Here is an 18,481-nt window from a genome sequence, read left to right as displayed (position 1 = left end):
CTTGGCTGTGGGCTACAGCATTGCTGCCATTTTCCAGTCTGTGTTTAAAGATCTGGCCAAAGGGGCACCTCCGCTACTGGGAAAAAAGGATTCAGGACTCACACCATCCCTGAGAGGCCAAGTCCTGCAGCATCACCTCTACACAGCTGCCAGCAGCAGCGGGCAGAGACATCCAGCCTGAGGAAAGGAGAACAAGAAAACTGTGAGTATCCCAAACTCCTTCAGGTGCCACGCATCTTCTCAGCACCTTGAGTTTAGCGAGATGTGGTTAAGTGATGTTCCTCTCCATCCGTCCCTAGTAGCAACTACAACAAAATTCCCTCGTGAGGATGCAGGTGGCCAGAGCTGGGGTTTTCCCCCAAATTCGTCTAGGTGGGTGTGGGAGGGTGACCTGGAGTGTTTTCCAGGTAGAGGATTGTCCACAAAAAAGGTGGGGAACTGAACCCTCCGAGCAAGACATTTTGTAATTACTTTAGTACTTGGAGCCTCCAAAACCGGGAGAGCCTCCGAAAGATGCAGCTCGGTGTATCCGGCAGCTCCGTGGGCAGGATCCTACGGGCAGAGGCTGGAGGAGTAGGAGTGGTGTAACCTGGAGGCGAGTGGGACACCGACTTCATTGCAGAGGAGGCTGGAAGGAGGGTTAAATGACACATCGTTAAGGAAAAGAGAAAACTCATTATGATTTTTTGAGCGGCCCAGGTAGAAAACCAAAGGGCCCAGAGTTGCGGTGGCTGGGCTTAAAATACAGTCATGGAGAAAAGAAATGAGAATTCTTTTTCCATTTGAGAAATAGGTATAATTAATTAGAAGGTGTTTTGCGACACATGTTTTGTAGCTGCAGGAAAAGTAAGCCCGTTAAGAGTTCTTCTCATGAAATTAGGGAAGATCTTTCTGCCAGAAAGTTAGTGCTGGGGACGGCGTGAACGCAGTTACAGAGCCAGGCTTGCTCCGAGAGTGACATTTGTATTCTGGATAAAACGGAGCAGCTCTTCCCCAGTGGCACCAGAACAAGGGAGGAAGGGAAAGGAAATCTTCAGCAATATCAAAGCATCTGGTTAAGGTGACGTCAGATGTTTTGTTTTCACGAGGCAGCACTGTTTCCCTTGGATGTCAGGTCATTACACTGAGAAAAAGAACTCAGTATAATATTTACCGAGGTGCGGTGAAATGAACCACAATAATAGAAACGAAATAGCTTTTTCCATATCAAGATGAGACGTTTTGGCGCTGCGGAAATGACAGCGCTGTTGGTGAATGACACTGACAAGCGATGCAGGAAGACTGACAGGAGTCTCATTTGGGCTTTTTTCCCCAAAATAGATTGGGTTTGGTTTTTTAAAATAAATTTCAGAGTGAAATGCATTCCCAATGAAAAAAAAGAAAAAACCAAACCAAGCACATCTCTGGAAATGGTCCGGGTGCAATGGCTGCAGTGAAACCCCAGCGGCAGAGCGTGGAGGCCGAGCGCGTACCCGGATCGCTGCGGGAAGGAAGGTGAGGACACGGCGTGGGCTGGGACGGCCGCCGGCGGAGGAGCACGGGGTAGGCGTCAGAAGCACTCGAGCAAGTGCCTCTGTATTTCCAAGGACAGGAGTTGATCTCCTGGCCGCAGATGAGGTTAGGGTTAGCTTGCTGATGCTGCTTGGAAAAGCAAAGCTCTGGCACCCAGGGAGGAGGCAAGATTTTAGGAGAGCGGGTGTGGAGGGACGCCAGGATCTTACCATCTCCTGTTCTGCATTAAGCTTAGGGTTTGGAGGTCTATCAATTCAGGAGCCCGCTATATAATTTAAATCTGCAGGGCCTATAGGTTTGGGGAACAACTTGGGAAGACCCCAGGGTGCTTTGGTATTCCTTAATGCCTACAGATTTAATAAGTAGGCTGGTACGATGACGAACAAGGTCTGATTCCCTGTGCCTGGGGTATAACTTACCTTTGGGCTAAGGCTCAGCAATCCAGAGGTCGAGGAGACCAATTTATTGCTGTATGGTACAGGGCCATCGGAGATGAGCTGTCACTTGGGGAACAGGGGTCTAGAGTTGGGGTAGGAAATCAAAGGCAGCTGGATCCAGTGAGCCAAAGGCTGGGAGAGCTTAGAAAAGGACTGGTGCCATTTGCAGCTCAGGACTGGCTCATGTTTTCTTTTACCGTAGGCATTTGGTCTCAGCTGTAGCCAGAGGATAATCAGATAAATATCACCTGTACATCGCCCGTGAGAGCAGCCTGTGCTATGGGGACCACGGAGTCAGGAAGAGGGCGAGTGACTGAAGCCCAGGACATCGTCCCTTCCATCTACACTCACATTCTCAGCAAAGTACAGGCAAAACCAGGGGATCTAAACCCCAAACAGGCCAGACTCTTGCCAGATGCTGCGGGACACTGCAGGTTATGAAAACAAGGGGGCTTTTGGTGCTTGTGGTGTATTTTCTCTGGTGTAGCTATGCACCCTCTGGTACAATTAAGCAGCAGGTGACCCAAATTAAATACTCGGCACAAGCCCAGTAACTCCAACCCATGCTTTGATTCAGCAAACCACTCCAAAGTGGCCTCCATCTCCAGCCCCTGGATAACTTCCACTGACTTCCCTTAAAATTAGGAAGGGCTGTGCTAATTAGCATAGATTCGCAAGCACTGTGCAAAATACAAACTGAAGTGAATGCACTTGAAGCGAAGCACGGCTCTGCTGGCTTCAGCTGTACGCAGTAAGCATCGCTGCAGCGTGGTAAGGGTAAAATCCTGCCCCAAATCAGGGGAGGGGCTCTGCCTAGTCCTTAAATACCAATGCTCTGTGCTCTTAGGGTTCATGCTGGGGTTATACGGGCTGTTTGTGCCTTTGCTTTTCCTGCTGGACGAGAGGAGGAGGCTTCCAGCATCAGCCAGACCTCTAGGTATGCCTTTAGGTGCCTATAGCGTTTGAATCCTGTTCTCCTGCTGCCTCCCAGCATCTGCTGGCCTTCACATCCGCTTCCCCGGACGTGCGGGGCTGCTGAGCATCCCCCTAAATCGTGGGTATTTTGAAAGCTGCCTTTAATTAACAACAGAAACTGCGTGAAGGTGAAGGCTCGGCTCTCGGGCTCCAGGAGCTCGGTGGGATGGAGACTCTGGCAGCTGCCTGCCGCTTTTTTTTTTTTTTTTTTCCGCCGCTCCGGCCGGGACGGCGGTGGAAGGGGGCGGGAAGAGGGAAGGAAGCAGCCGGGGCCGGGCTGCCCGGGGCGGCCCCTCGCTCCCCCCGCGGCCGGGGCGGGCGGTACCGGGGGCGGCGCCTGCGTCCCCTTTGTGCGGGCGGCGGGAGCGGCCCGGAGCTCGGAGCGGGGGGGTACCGGGGCTGCAGGCGGTAAGAGGAGGGGTGAAGCCCCCCCCGGGGAGGGGGTGTGGGGGGGAGAAGGTTTCTCTGAGCCCACGGAGAGCACCCGGAGGATTCCTCCCCCCCCCCCCCCCCCCCCCCAAAAAAAAAAAAGGGGCTTTGGCGGGGCTGCCGCTCCCTGCTGGGAGCGAGTCCGGAGCTGGCCGAGCCGCTGCCTCAGCCCAGCACCGCCGGGTCTAAGCACCCCTCGGTGGATCCTGGCGTCTCGCTCGGGAAACTCCCAGCTCTCGTGTCCTTCCGGCCTTCCGCCCACCCGGCTCGGTGCGGAGGGAGCGGCTGCCCATCCCAGGGGACAGGGAGTCCTTCTGGCAGGCTCTCGGGGTCTGGCCTCGGAGCACGGAGTCACCGCTGTCTCAGCCAGCGCCTGCTCGGGTACCGACAGAACCAGGATACGGCCGAGAGCCTTCCGGCGCGGCGGGCCGTGAGCAACGGGCCGAAATACGCTGGGCCTTGGCTCGCAGGGCTCTGCTTGGGGGGTGCAGGGACCGGGTGGTTTGTAGGAGCTCGGGGGGGGGGGGGGGGGTGTTAAAGCGATGGGTAAGTGGGGCAAGGCTGAGCAGCCGTACCCGCGAACGCAGCTCTGATGGCCGGGCGGACGGTGCTGCGGCCGCGGGGCTGAGCTGGCCGGAGGCCCGGGGGCCCCACGGCGAGGCCAGGCTCGGCTCCGCCTGCGGTTCTGGGCAACGGGGATAACGGAGACTTGGCCTCCAAGGAGGCTTTGGGGATTGCTGGGGCAGAAAGGGGTGAAAAAAATACTGGGTGTTTCAGAAAGTGCACGGTGGGGTTGGTGTGATCGGGCTGCTAACAGCAAACCATTGATTTCCTTAAAAAATAAAAAGTCCACTTTTCTGATGCTAGTTTTTCTGATGCTCTGCTTGGTCCCCCCCCAAATTCACAGCTCTTCCAGCTGTGCTGGTGATTTATTTCAGGAGACACCCAGGTGGGTGGGGAAAGCAAAGGAGTAAGGAGAAGGGTTTAAAAGCCTGGAAAGCTTTTCCTTGTCAGACGCTGCTGGTTTGCTTTCACAAAGAGCTTATACTCGTGGGAGGGATGCTTGGTGAGCAGGTTCACGCTCCCTCACTGGAGCCTCGTGGGCAAAGTCCTCGCAGGTCCCTGCCAGGAACGGAGACTTTAGCACCTGCCGTCACAGGCTAAGGCAGGCAGGAGGAATGTGATCCCGTGGTCACAAACCTGGTTTGCTGCCTTTCCCAGGAGCCAGCTCACCCAAGCATGGCCACCCAGATGTTCGAGGGGAGAGGGCATGCAGCCGTCTACCAGAAATACAGGTTTGCGCCGGGCAAAGAGCTGCAGCAAACCATCCTCACCTACCTGCAGGAGAAGGTGAGTGGGGTATGGCCAGGCTGTAGGGAAAAACCGGGCAGTAGTAGTGTTTGGGGGCAGTAGTAGTGTTTGGGGGCAGTAGTAGTGTTTGGGGGCAGTAGTAGTGTTTGGGGGCAGTAGTAGTGTTTGGGGGCAGTAGTAGTGTTTGGGGGCAGTAGTAGTGTTTGGGGGCAGTAGTAGTGTTTGGGGGCAGTAGTAGTGTTTGGGGGCAGTAGTAGTGTTTGGGGGCAGTAGTAGTGTTTGGGGGCAGTAGTAGTGTTTGGGGGCAGTAGTAGTGTTTGGGGGCAGTAGTAGTGTTTGGGGGCAGTAGTAGTGTTTGGGGGCAGTAGTATTTACCCTGCTGGGAGTGTTACCTGGGTTGGTGTCACAGGGAAGAATAAATCAGCAGGGCTCAGGGCAAGCTGTGGGCACAGAAGAGCCTTTCCATGGGCTGTGCTGTGCCGAGGCTGTTCCTGTGTGGATGCTGGGGGACAGAATGGGGTAAAAAGCACAGAAATTGGGAGGCCACCCACTGAGATGCATCTGCTCCCCCCCTGCAGATGGCAAACCCTGCTGAGCTGGTGGTGGATGTTGGCTGCGGGTCTGGACAAGGCACCCGCTTCCTTGCGGAGCACTTCAAGAAGGTGGTGGGAACGGACATCAGCGAAGCGCAGATCCAGGCGGCCAGGGACGCCCCCTCCATGCCCAACGTCTCCTACCTGTGAGTGTCGGGGGAGCAAGCTCATTCGAAGGCAAAATTCAGGCCCTCGTGTGGAGGTGGTGTTTTGTGAGTATGATTGTTATAAGAGCCAGCTGGCACCAGAGTAAATCCCATTTGATGGGATTGCTGGTGTGAAGGGGCATTATCCTAGACTTACATTAGCTGTGGTCTTGCATCCCAAACAGTCACCACTGACTCCAAAAAATGCCCACTGACTTCACGTCCTACTCCCTAATTCCCGTATTATACACTGCCTTTTCTTCCTTCCCCCTTCCAGCGTGTGCCCTGCGGAGGAGCTGCCGTTCGAGGATGCCTCGGTGGACCTCCTGACCTCATTCACGGCTGCTCACTGGTTCGATATCGAGAAGTTCATGAGAGAAGCAAACCGGGTGGTTAAGCCGGGTGGTTGTGTGGTCATCAGCACCTACACTGTGGACATGAGTCTGCGCTATGGAAACTGCTCTGAAAAGCTGACCAAAGTCTTCAGGGAGGTGAGGTGATGGAACCTAAACCTTGGGGCTTCCCTTCCTGGTCTGGGCAGAGGGAGGTGCCTGGTACTTAGATGCGGAGAGGAAAGCCATGGGCTTCGGGGGGTATGACTAGAGGACTCCTATCGCAGGGTGGGGCAGAGGGAGGGTTAAATACAAGGATGAGGTCAAGGTGAGGTGTTAGTGGTTCCCACGTGGGGCTGGGGCTGGCTGGATGAAAAGAGGGATGTTAGGACTAACAGGGCAGACTTTTTGGTGTGGCAAGAAGGCCCATGGAGCAGATTTGGGGGGGCTTGTGTCATCAGGGACTTCTGCTGCTGTCCTGATGACAGTGAAAAGAGTGGCAAGTAAAACTCTTCAGAAAGAGGGATTTGGTGAATTTTAATGCAAGGAGTAGAAAGACCCAAACAAACAGAACATGATGGAATGCATCGGGTCTAGGGCCAAGCAAACCTGAATTAAGTTGAAACTGAGAGCTTCAAGTGGGTTTGTGTTTGTAATCTGCTGTTTTTACAGTCCTGGGACCTGCTTTTAAAATATTCACATAATAGAATAAAACTCGTCTTGGAAGACTACAAAGACATCTTTGAGGCCCTGCCGTTTCCAGACAAGAAGAGGTGAGCAGGAACTCCTCGGTGCAGCACCAGGAGTAGATGGAGGTGGTGCCTCCGCTCGTCTGCGGGGCTGCTCTGCCACCAGCCCAGTTGAGGACACGAGGGAGCCGGGTTTGCCGGAGCAGGTAGCTGCTGGGTTTCAGCAAATGCCTTTGCGTCGTGGCAGAGCCACGTGGCTGCGCTTCCAGTCCCGTTGGATTTAAGGCAGCTATTCTGGGCCGGCAGGTGTGGTCTAAGGGCTGCAAGGACCCTTCCTGCTCAAGGCAGAATTGGGTTAGAGATTTTTTTTTTAAGTTGGTGGTTTATGATAACTTGAGGCTTCTGGGCAGATCGTTTAATGGATGAAGGGGGAAAATGGAGTGAGAGAAAGAACCTGCCCCAGACCTCCCCACCAAGGCATGGGGCAGGGGCTGACTCCGCAGGCAAAAAGGATGCGTTGGCAGCGGGGCTGGGGAGGTGTTGGTGTCCCGGGTGCTGGAGGGGGAGTGGCCTCTGCAGGTAGGTCTGTAGCGAAAGGGCGGTTCAAGTCACGGATTGTCTTAGGTGGTCCCTGGGACCATCTCTGCTTCTGCAGTGCTGCATCAGTTGGAGCTCCTGACCCCCCAAATGCCACAATCGGATGTTGTTTCCATCTGTTGGATGCTTGATGGTGTTGGGTATTTTATTCACCACCACCGCAATCTGTTGTCCTTGTTCCACTGCCTTTGAGATTTAACTTTCCAATGCTCCTTTCTTCCCCACCTCCCTTCTAGAATCACTGATATCTTTGACAAAATTCCCATGACTGTTGCTGGTGTGGTTGGTTACTTGGAGTCTGTCTCTCCATATCAAGCCTTTAAGAAGAATGACCCTGAAGCTGCAAAATCCCTCCTCCAAGAGACAGAAAAGAGGTAAGAGAACCGCTTGGGAAAACAAGCAGGACATGGAAGACCCCTCTTACACAGTGAATGAAGAGTGAGGTTGTGGAGACCCCTTCAAAGCTAGAAGTGAGCTGTGCGGTGACACGTTCCCTCCTTCCCTGTGGGTGTGGATGGATGCTTGTTGGAGAAGTTAAACAGCAGATCCTCAGCTGCTCACAGCATGGTTGACCTCAGTTTGTGTCAGTGGACTTAAAGTTTAAGTCCATGTAGCTGTATGGTCGTCTTGCACTGATGTATCCACGTGAGTCTCATGTCAAAGGTCTCTTGAGTTTCTCTACCTTGCTCTTGATTAGCAGAGGGGAGGGGGAAGTATTGATAGTTGTATCTCAACCAAGATATTTTGGCCCATAACTAGGGCTTGCTGCAGAGCAGGGAAGGGGAGGCCTCCCTATGCCTGTAACTTCTTCATTGACCACGCCAACCCTTGTGTGTGTTGGAAGAACTTGCCATCAAGACCTTGATGCTTTGGGTGGAAGAGACCTATCTTTGTGGATGTTGCCCCACATGGGTGGGAGCTAGCTGGGCAGAGTGAGACCCTCTCTCTGCTTCTTGTTTCAGGATGCTGGAGGTGATGGGAGTTTCTTCTCGTGAAACCTCAGTGGAGTTCTGGGTGAGGCACGTCTGCGTGCTGGGGTGCAAGGGACGGTGAGAGGAAAACCCTTCTCCTGACCTTGTGCTGGAAGGGAAGGATAAAGTGGGTTGTCTCTGAATACCCAACTCATGACCACCCTTATTCCTTGGGAAGATTGATGGTGATTTTGGTGATTAAAATTTTGATCTTCTGTGGAAAGCAGATGTGGATTTATGCCTGTTCTCAGGTTCCTGTCCATGGTGGTCCTCCAGTCTGCCCAGCACTGTGCTGTCAGCACTGGAAGGGTCTGGTTTCAGACTGGTGGTGGTTGGATTGCACTTAGGGATGAGAATCACAGTAACAGCTGAGAAACTTGCTGCATTTCTTACACAATTCATAATAAAAAAAAAAAACCTGAGAAAAAGTTGCTTGTGGCTCCTCTTTTGAAGAGAGGCTGTAGAGCACCTGGTGGGGTGGGAATAACTGAACTTCTTGGACGTTGCTTACTTTCTGCTTCACGGGGTAGATGGGTTTTGAGGTGGAAAAAGGCCATTTGTCCCTTTCCCTGCCCAGGCGAAGCTAGGAGGGGCTGTTCTTGCCCATTATGTGACCCCATCCCTGGTGCTTTGCTGGCTGGCGCAGGCGTATCGGCACCTTATCTCCCCCAGGTTTGCCCAGCGCTGTGCCAGCCCTGCTGCCTTGGCCCTCACGGGGGTTGCTTGGCCCCAGCACAGCTCCGGAGCCTTTCTGGGATCGCTGCTGCGGGGGAGCAGGTTTGTGCCTGCTCTTGCTCCCCCACGCTGCCCAGGGAAGATTAGAGGCTGTGTTTCAGGGAGGGGCAGATGGAGGCAATGGGGTTCAAAGCCAGGCACAACCCAGCACAGGTCTCCTCCTGTTTGCATTCTGGAGATTTTAAGACCAGGCACAGCATCTGCTGGGACCGTTCCCTTTCCTGTAACTCCTGCCCCTGGCAAGAAGGTGGCACCGATGCCATGGGCAGGGCTGTGACCTTGCTGTTACACCTTGGTGCATTATTAAGGAAGACAGAAGTGATGCCTCTGTGCCCCCCCCATAGAGACAGCACCTGGGGGGAGGCTTGTTGGGGCTGGAGGCGCTTCAGCTGTGGTCCTGGGGCTCTTGGGTATGGTCCTGCCATGGGTGCAGAGACTGAGCCTCCTTAACCTGGCTGCAGAGCAGGGAGGCTGGTCTCTGTGGCTGTGGCCAGGTGTTGGAGAAGACCTCATTGAGTGGTGATGCTGGGTGGACCCCTGCTGCAGGTCACCAGCCAAGAGGCTCTACTGGGTGCAGGTTGCATTTGGGGGAGCAGCACCCAGAAAAACCTTCCTTGCTGGGTGAGGATGGGGCTGGTGGCCTGTCATCTCCTGAAGGAGCACTAGAGGTCTCTCCCTGCCCAGGACTACACCAGGTGAAGGAGCTGGGTGCTACTGGGAGGCTGGTGGCATGTATGGCTGCCTCAGCTGGGGAAGCCCCAGCTTGGCTGGCAGGGCTTGTCCTGGTGAGGTGCATCCCCACAGGGTGCCCTGGGCAGGGAGATGTCCCTAGGGAAGGGACAGGCCGTGTCCCTACAGTGCTGGCACAAAGGCTCTGGTGAAAAAGCACTGCTTTGGGTTTTTTACCTCACTTTAAAATAGTTTGTTTAAATCTGCTTGCTAATTAATTTGCAATTAACAGCCCTTCCCTCCCTGGCATTGACAAGATGCTCAGTGCATTCCCCAGGATGATGCAGTGGGCGACCAGCCGTGATGTAACACCAGAGATTTCATCACCGATGCACTTGGGCATGGCGTCAGCAGCACGAGACGCGTGGAGCGGCACAAACCAGCCCGACATCGCAGCGGCTGCCGCAGCTCACGTGTCCTGAGAGGCGGTGCAGGGTTTTGGGGTGTGTAGCGGGGCCGGCAGCGCTTTGATGGCTCTGATAACCTGGGCCGGCGGGGATGGGCCCAGTGGTGGCTGCCAAGCAGAAACCTGCAGATCCTCCTGATGTCCCCTGCCCCGGTGCCATTGAGCCACAAGCAGGGCTCCTGCACATCACCCAGGCTGGGGGGGGGGTTTAAAGCTGGCTTTTTGGGGCACTTTTTTTTTTCCCCTTATTTCTTTTCCAAGACCAGTGACTTGAGCATGAGTTGGTTTGTCCCAAACAAGCCAACCAGCTCCAAAAGGGGTCAGGAAGGAGCGATCTGAGCTTGTCCTTGCCTTCCTGCTCCAGGGGCATGGCTTGTGGCCAAGGCTTTTCATGCTTGTGTGATGTGGCAGCTGATGAGTCATGGGGTGATTGCCTCACCTGGTGCTGCTGCCATCCTTGCTCCCAGCCCTGCCTGTTTTTGCTTTCCTTCTTGCACCTGGGACCTCCTGGCACCTGGGATTTCTTGCTCTGAGCAGGCTGGAGTGGCTCCAGCTTGCCAGGCTGTGTGAATCTGAGGAGGGGGCTCCATCGTTGCCATCTGCGCCGCATTCTTGGTCCGGTGCAGTTTGCAGTCAGGGCTGGGACCCGCCGGGGCTGGAGTGAAGGCTGCCATGGATCCCCGGCACCCTGCAGATGCCACCGGGCACGGTGCGGTGTCCCCAGCCCATGCCGGCTTTGGGAAACCCTCTGCTGTTGTGGCAGGAACCGGCGCTAGCGTGGTTTGGACGACTGTGCCGAATGCAGCCGAGTTTTGCTGGCTGAACTGGGGATTGGGGTACGGCAGAGCCTGGCGTTGCCACGTGAGATGCTCGCCGGCATGCCGATGCCCGGATGGCATGACCGAATCCCGTCAAAGAAAAGCTCTCGCTGCTGTTCAGCCAGGCACCCGCAGGCTTGGCTACAGCTGGTGGCAAGTGAGGGGCAAACATCTGAGCAAAGCTCCTGGGAGATCTTCAACCTCCATCACGGCCGCCGTAAGTGCCGGGGGGCTGTGCTCGCAGCCCCAGCTTCCCCGCTCGGCTTTCACTTTTCCTTTGGTGTCTCTGGATGTCCTTTCACCTGCGTGAAGAGATGAGGTTTCACTTTGCTTTTCCAACCAGAAATGACACCTGGGAGATAAATGCCGCAGTGATGGGGAAGAGGAGCCAAAGAAGCTGGGTTCTGCAGGGATGGGATGCTGCTTGGGCACCCGATGGGTGACCCCAGAGTGTCCCCAGTGCCGTCCTTCGCATGGGGCACTGGCTCACGGCTCTGCCTGCGTGCTAGGGCAATCTTCCAGCCCTGCTCTGGGAGCACAGGCTGCAGATGGGGCCATTCTGGTGCTGGACATCACTGCTGGGTGCTGAGGACCCTGCTCCGACCTCACTGGTGGCCACTGGAGATCCCAGCTCAGGTGCCAAAACATCCCAGTGTGGCTCATATCTTGGTCTGGAGGAGGAAATGCTCCACGGTGCCTGTGCCATGAGCTGGCCAGGCTCCAGCCTGAGGCAGCACCGAGACCCCTGCTCCCTCCCCTCCCTCACCGGGGCCAAGTTCATTTTTACACCCATCAGGCTGTTTTGCTGAGGTCCCACCTCTTCCAGCTGAGCCGTGCCTCGCTTGGGCAGCGTACGGGAAATTAGTTACGCTGGCTTGGGGTTTTTTCCACAGTTGTATTGAATGTGAACTTGTTGCATTAAATAAAAATTATTTTTCTAAATCTGTGCATTTCTTTAATGGGAGAGACAGGAAAGACAGCGCTGTGGTTCTGTGCACTGAGAGGGCAGACGAAGGACCGGACCTTTTAATTACTGAACCTGCTGCAGCAGGGGAGGCTGGCAGGGCAGCCTGGGTGGGACTTGCTGTGAAGGGAAACCCCGTGCCCACCGCGCTAGCGGGCTTTAGCACCGTGTTTTGCTCTCCTGGCTTTTCTCCAAGCTGTACCTGCATCTGGTTTGGTCGAAGTGGAAATAGCCACCATCCAAGCCGTGCTGCTCCGTGTCTGCTGTCTCTGCTCCTCTTCATCTCTCGGTGGTGCCTGCTGACAGGACAGGAGGTGACGGGCACAACCCAAAACGTGTGAAAGTCTCTCTGATTGCAAGAAAACCCTTTTTTAACTCTGAGGGTGGTCAAACACTGGCCCGGGTTGCCCAGAGAGGCTGTGGAGTCTCCATTCTTGGAGGTAGTCAAAACTGGACAACATCCTGGGCAACCTCCTCCAGCTGACCCTGCTAGAGCAGGGGTTGGACTGGACCATGTCCGGAGGTCCCAGCCCACCTCCACGACTCGGCACGGCAGGTCTGTGCTGGTCTGCCCGCCCGTAGGTGTATCCTTCCACCACCTTATGCAAGAACTTTTCTTGTTTGTGTGGACTCACACTTGAAGTCAGTAATTTATTTCCAAATAAATTAAAAAGTGGGTCCTTCCTCTATGGCCACCACATGAGGCACCACAAAGTGCATTTCTACCTGTTGCTGCGTTATTGTGCATTTGTTTTTTAGTTACAGGTATTGCCTTAATTTTCTGTATTTAATGCTTGAGGAACGCATGAAATTAAAAGCACAGCCGTGATGGTGCTGCATCGTAGGAGGTTACCTCGGGGGAAGGATGGGTTTTGCTGAATGGGGACATCCTTCTCGCTGTCAGCGGAGAGATGTCAATACATAATATTTGCGTTTCCGTGCTAAACAGGGAGGAAACCCCGGCCAGCTCCGGCGGCTGGTGGGGGTGGCAGCCCCGCTCATCTCCGGCAGCCTCCCTGCACAACCTACATCCCACCTGGAAAACACTAGGTGGAAGTGCTTCTGCTTTCACCTTTTTTCCTGTTTTTGTAGCGAACCTGGTCCCTCAGGATAAGAAGCACATAAAGCTCATGCCCGCAGCCTGCATTCAGCAGTGCCCGCTCCCAGCTACTGCTTTTGCTCCCTCCGTGCCACAGCTGTTGTGCTGCGCTTTCCTTGGGGAAACTGAGGCACGAGCTGCCGCCCCTCAGGAGGCACTGAAACCCTCCTGGCCACTCTGAGCCCGCTGTCCCCGTGGGGCTCTGTGCCCGGGGGTCTCCCGCAGCTTTTGGTGTGGAGCTGGGCTGGGTCGTGCCCAGGTTTCCCCGGTCTTGCCAGCACCTCTGCGCCGCTCGACGTGGCGGCAGCGTCCCCCTGTGCGGCTCCCTTGGAGGGGCGCGCGCCGAAGGCAGCCTGAGCATCCCCCCAGCATCCCCAGGGCGCTGGGTGCGCTCAGCCCGTGGAGGTGAGCGGCGGGACAGGCAGCGGGGCAGGCAGGCAGCGCAGCAGGCAGCAGGGCAGGCAGTGGGAGGCGGGCGCTGCCCGCACCTACCGCACCTGCAACAGCGGGATTCCCTCCACCGTCGCTTTCGTTTTCTTCTTTCCAGAGCTGCCAGGCTGCGGATTTTCCTGCCAATCTGAAAGCGCAATCACACCAGGCAGGCATAAAAGCCGGGGAGATGGGGCAGCAAGGCGGCCACAGCAAAGAAGGCAAAGCAGCTCCCTGGAACCAGCTACCAGCGCACCAGCCCCGCAGCCAAGTGAGCCGCCCGCAGCAACACCGTCAGGAGTCTCTGCATCAGGGATTTGGTGGATCTGACCCAGAGCGCTCTGCTTCATCCTCTCAGGCTTCTTGCACCGCAGCCCTTTCGCCTCATCGTAACCCGCTCGCCCTCAGGGTCTCATCAGCAAAATGCTGCGCCTCAGCTTCACCCTGTTGCTTGCACTGGTGTTGGGGGACTGTCTCGGGGCCGCCTTCCCCCCGGACGCCCTGAAGAAGAGCTTCAGCCTGTCCAAGTATCAGTTCCTCGTGCCGCACGAGCTCAAGGCTGTGCAGAAGATGAAGGAGCAATTTGTGAGTACTGCTGGCAACGGGGGCTGGCGGGGGGCGAGGCAGAGGGGATGCTGAACTCAAGACCCTGAGTGACAAGGTGGATGTTTTCCGGGATAGTTTTCCAAGGGAGTCTGGGGACAAGAAGGATGCTGGGCCAAATTTCGTCCTGGTTTCAAATCCCTCCAGGCTGACCAGGGTTGCACATTGCCAAACGTCAAGATGACAGTTTTTCAATCTCTCTCTCTTGGTTTATGCCTGCAGGAGGACATCATGCTGCTGTCGGACCGCAAATGCAACACCAGGCTCTTCCATCGGAAATGGAACACGGCAGAGCTATCGGTAAGAGCAAAGCGATGCTGTAAAAAGGGGCTACACTCCCCCCTCCAGCCAGGATCTCCTGTCAGATGGTCCCACCTCCACCCGCACCCCCGGGCAGGGCACGGGAACCCTGTCACGGCCAGCCCTGCCGCTTCGGGTCCCTAACCGGGGTGCTCCCGCCCGCAGGTGGCCGACCGAGTGATGCTGGTGGAAGCTGAGCTGGAACTCGCCACCGCCATGTTGGGGGTCCCCGCCATCCCCGGGTTCGCCGAGACGCGCCAGCGGCCACTGACCTTCCTTACCCAAGTCCGGGAGGACCTTCGAGGCTGGGTGAGTGCTCCCCCCCCCCAAAACGTGGCGGCGCCGGTGCAGGTGACATTGCCGTGGGGCATCGCCGGTCCTTACGCAGCTGCTTTCCTTGCAGATGGCCACGGAGGCCCCTTCGCATCAGCCCTCCGGGAAACTGAGGCACTGGCTGCAGAAGCTGCAGACGGCCAAGAAAACAGTAAGTCAGGCCAGGACGAGGTGTTTTGGGGTGTTGGCGACCGCGCGGCTGCACAGGGCCCGCTGCACCCTGTCTCCAGTGCTAAATCCATCCCTTCTCCCTGCCGCAGGAGACCATCGGCTGCCTGGAGGCCTCTGCCATCCTCCACCTCTTCCAAGTGCTGAACGACCTGCGGTGTGCAGCCCTCCGGGAGCAATGCACTTAGCCCCCCGCCAGCAGCGCGCCCGGCGTGGCGCCGCGCTCACCGGCCCCAAAGGATGCTCCGAGGATCAAGAAAAAAATATTTTTATTGCATCGCTGGACTGTATTTCTTATTTAAATGTTTTTCTTATTTATGTGAACTCAGGGAACAATTCCCCCCCCCCTCCTCCCCCGAGTCTTTTAAATTATTGGGGTTTATTGTGTATTTATAAATGGCTCAGGAAGAGGTAACGAAATGCCATTCCTGAAAGATGCTGTTCAATGGGAATAAGTCTATTTATTGGATGTCTTTGTTTTGCTGCTTTTCAAAACAGACTGTTTTTAAGAAAATCTATTTTTGTACCTGCTATTTATTACAGAGATATTATGTATATTTGCCATTATTTTTTTACATGCTATTTAATATGAAAAATAAAAGAGATACCATAAACAGACAAGCTGCCAATCATGTTTTCACTACCCTTTGCTGCAATGTCATCCCTTCAGAAAAGCCAGTTATTGGGGGGATGAGGGAGGACATTGAGGTGAATTTGGGGCATTTGAAAATTAGCAGAACTTTGACACTCCTGTTCACCTCCAGCTGTCTGGGGGGGTGCACCCTGACCCCCTCCCCGGCGTTTGCCTCTGGGGACAGAGGGATGCTGTTGTGGCCGGGGCTGTCCCTGCCACTCAGGGCAGGAGCCTGCTGGCCACCTGCTTCCAGGGCGGATGCCCATGCTGGGTGGGACAAACCGGGGCACGAAGCCTGGAGGAGCCAACAGCCTAACGCGATGCTCGCATCCCGGCACGGGTTTGGCCATCTTGGGGGCTCTCAGGAGATCCATAAATGATTTACCCACCAAATCAGAGGTCAGGGCGAGCAAGGAGCCGGGGAAGGCAGGCACCCAGCAGGGAGAGGAGGAAAAGGACCCATGAGCAGACCCAAACCTCACTCAATCTCTATTTCCTCAGGTCAGGGGGATGTTTCATTGGAGACATCACCAGGGGAGGGGAGCTGGCAACAGCAGCCACATGTATTGTGTGATGGTCACACCTGGGGACCACCCACAGCCTGGGGACCCAAAGGGCACAGGTTTTGGTGGCAGGAAGGAAAGAAGCGCAGGGGAGCCGCCAGGTGCTTCAGTCTGGGGTAATTTTAAAGTTGCTGCTTTTTGGTTGCAGGGTTGGGGACCGAGCTGCAGCATGGTCACAACTTCCTGCAAAGAGACAGCCGGGGACGCGAGCCAGAAACGCTTGGCACAGAGCACGTCCCAGGTACCGCCCGCTCGTCCTGCCCAGGCTGTGCAAGGATGCTGTCCAAGTGAAACCTCGTTGCTGCCGGGGAGGCAAAAAAAGCTTTATTTTCCCTTCTGTTTCCAAATTGTTCTCCATACTAAGGTAGCTGGGCACAAAGGTGGGGACAGGCTGCTGCTCCTCTATCTTTTGCAATTGGCCTCAACCTGCTGCTGCAGGAGTGATGGCACTTGAGTGCCACTTGCTGCAGCAGTACTTTGCCCGTCTGGCCACACACTCCCAGGAAAAGGTAGATGCCATCAGTGCCAGCTCCGGAGGGGTTCGCCCCTGCTCACCATTCCACCTGTCAGTTTTGAAGATTTGTGAGAAATCCCTCTCTATTGGCCCTATGTATAGCCAACATCTGCAGGGGGGAAGTTGTTTTTCAAACATTTCTGGCCAGAAGTGCTATGCTGCAATCTCCAATAGGATATATGGATCTGGAGAGGAAAGCCTAATGAGGGCAGAAGGTATTTATTCATCCCCCAAAATAGAGGTATTTGGATTATCCTGCTCTCAATGAAACGCAGCTGCTGGGAAATGGCAATGTGATGCCACTGCACCTGGGAGGAAGGCGCAGGGCTGCCTGTGCATCCGTCTCCAGGGAAGGAAATCAGCTGTATTCCCCGAGCGGCAGCAGAGTCACAGCACAGCTCTCCCAAACAGAAGGCAAGGGCAGAAATTGCTCCTGGGGAAGAGCGGTCCCTCTTTATCTCTCCGCTGCGTTCACATGGCGTCACGTCCATCACAATGCTCCTCGCTTCGCGCATCCTCCAAGGGCAGAAAATAAAAGATGCACCAATACCTTCCGCACTCCCCCCCGCACCGCTGCCTTTGGCAGTTTAACTTCCCGGTATCTCCCATGCAAAGCGTCGTTCACTGCAAATTAAGGCTATTTTGTTCCTTTGCCAGATGGGCCAGGCTTCAGCAACGGGGCAGCCAGGCTCCTCCAGGGGTGCTGGGAGCCAGGCTGATGGGGAAGGGGATGGGACTGCAGGTGCCTCAGCTGGCCAGTGTTAGCCTAATGCCCCTGCCAGCTTTTTGTAGCTCAGGAGGAGCCCCTCTGCTTCTTCTGGAAGCTGCTCGCAGGTGGGCAAAAAGCACTTCAGCTCTCCCCGCAGGCTCAGATGAGGGGTGCCGGGAGGGTGATGCTGGGAGCTAGAGCCTTTCTGAGCGTCGCTGAACACTTGGCTTGTTAACGCAGAGTGACGTTAATGGCAGTTCCCCGGCCTCCCCAGGGAAAAGGTGAGCGGCGTGCTCTTCCCTGTGCTGGTTTCAGTACAGACGCGGCAGGAGGACAGACGGAGAGCCTTGGGTTTGCTGTGGCTCTGTGTGGCCCCAGTGTTTGGGAGGCACCTGTTGCAGTTCCCATGTGGACTCTGATCTCTGGCCCCAAGGGCAAAAATTTACCAGCAAGAAACCCAAAGGGGTGGGTAGACAGATGTATGTTTAACCGACAGTGGAAGGGAGCTTCCTCTGCAAAGCTCTGCTGGAAAATGATCAGGAAAGCATCGAGGTAGACCAAGTGGTTGAAAAAGGAGGATAAGGACAAGGATGTGACTTCTGGAAAGGTCACCCCCCCCCAGCCAGTTTGTGATTTGTAGCCCAGAGGGGAAAATACCGGTGGTGTAGAAGAGACCGAACTGTCGCAGGGTGAAACGTAAAGGCAGTTGTGAGAAGATGGCTCTGTGGCCGAAGAGCACAAACACCCCTGTGGCAGCGGTGACTGTGGCTCCCCCCTGGCGACCTACGGCCAGAAGGTGGCAAGATCTTGTTTGCATTACATCTCTGTCCCTCTTGCTTCCAGCGTGAGCGCCTATGCTGGTTTTGGAGACCTCCTGGAATCCTGCAGGATGTAAATATAATAAGATAAATAAAGTAGGGTCCTGTGGGATTTGGCAGATGTCTGGCTAAGGTAAGGCAGTAACAAACTACCTGATCGCTGCTCTGTCCTGCTGAGGTTTTTGTGCCACTTTCAACATTACCAAAGTATCCTGGTCCTGCGATTAGCAACACGGCTAAGATAGACCGGCAAGATCTGTTTGCTTTCTCCCTCCAACAACTGTTTATGCAATGGAGTTTTATTTTGCTAGGGTTGTTTTTATTTCATGTATATACGTGGTTTTGTGATTCTGTTGAGTAAGAAGGAGAAACAGCTACCAAATTACAGAAAAGAGAGTGGAGTTTGGGAGTTTTTCAGTTCAGCCTTCTTTACACCGGTCTCGAGCAGCAGAAACACCGTAGCTTTGCAGGGGGTGTTGCTCAACGCATTCCAGGTGACGTTTCTGCAGGCAAATCAGGAAAGCTGACAGCTGAGCTTTATTGACGGATCACGTTATACACTCCTGGTCATAAACTGCTGCTGGTCCCAACCCTCCAACCAGAATGCAGGTTGATAATACACAAGGAATAAATGTGCTCTCACCTCTTAGCGGGAGCATTTTTCAGG

At 55.1% G+C, this 18,481-nt stretch overlaps 2 protein-coding genes and 1 long non-coding RNA gene across 5 annotated transcripts in view; all 3 read left to right on the top strand.

Moving 5' to 3' along the window:
- Positions 1-2,794, top strand: part of LOC142602314 (uncharacterized) — a 69,669-nt gene extending 66,875 nt beyond the window's left edge. For both annotated transcript variants that reach the window (XR_012836007.1, XR_012836006.1), the window contains 2 exons: positions 51-1,494; positions 2,152-2,794. This is a non-coding gene — a long non-coding RNA (uncharacterized LOC142602314). The remainder of the gene's footprint in view (positions 1-50; positions 1,495-2,151) is intronic.
- A 413-nt stretch (positions 2,795-3,207) lies between these two features.
- Positions 3,208-8,420, top strand: LOC104637048 (putative methyltransferase DDB_G0268948). Of its 2 annotated transcripts, none has more exons than XM_075756004.1 (7): positions 3,208-3,332; positions 4,575-4,703; positions 5,243-5,403; positions 5,681-5,894; positions 6,408-6,508; positions 7,258-7,395; positions 7,984-8,420. In XM_075756004.1, the coding sequence occupies exons 2-7, from the start codon at positions 4,593-4,595 to the stop codon at positions 8,072-8,074; spliced, it is 816 nt and encodes a 271-aa protein (XP_075612119.1). In that variant the 5' UTR covers positions 3,208-3,332; positions 4,575-4,592; the 3' UTR covers positions 8,075-8,420. The 2 variants fall into 2 exon arrangements, with proteins under 2 accessions (XP_075612119.1, XP_075612120.1); XM_075756005.1 differs by having other exon boundaries at positions 3,309-3,838.
- Positions 8,421-13,386: 4,966 nt separating this feature from the next.
- LOC142602250 (interferon lambda-3-like) lies at positions 13,387-14,900 on the top strand. Its single transcript, XM_075755742.1, has 5 exons — positions 13,387-13,757; positions 13,998-14,075; positions 14,241-14,384; positions 14,479-14,559; positions 14,669-14,900. Exons 1-5 carry the CDS (start codon positions 13,596-13,598, stop codon positions 14,762-14,764), a joined length of 561 nt encoding a protein of 186 aa, XP_075611857.1. The 5' UTR covers positions 13,387-13,595; the 3' UTR covers positions 14,765-14,900.
- The last annotated feature ends 3,581 nt before the right edge of the window (positions 14,901-18,481 follow it).

Source organism: Balearica regulorum, chromosome 6 (assembly GCF_011004875.1).
Source record: "Balearica regulorum gibbericeps isolate bBalReg1 chromosome 6, bBalReg1.pri, whole genome shotgun sequence".
Classification (NCBI taxonomy): domain Eukaryota; kingdom Metazoa; phylum Chordata; class Aves; order Gruiformes; family Gruidae; genus Balearica; species Balearica regulorum.
Note: the sequence above shows the minus strand (reverse complement) of the source record. Positions and strands in the feature narration are given on the sequence as shown.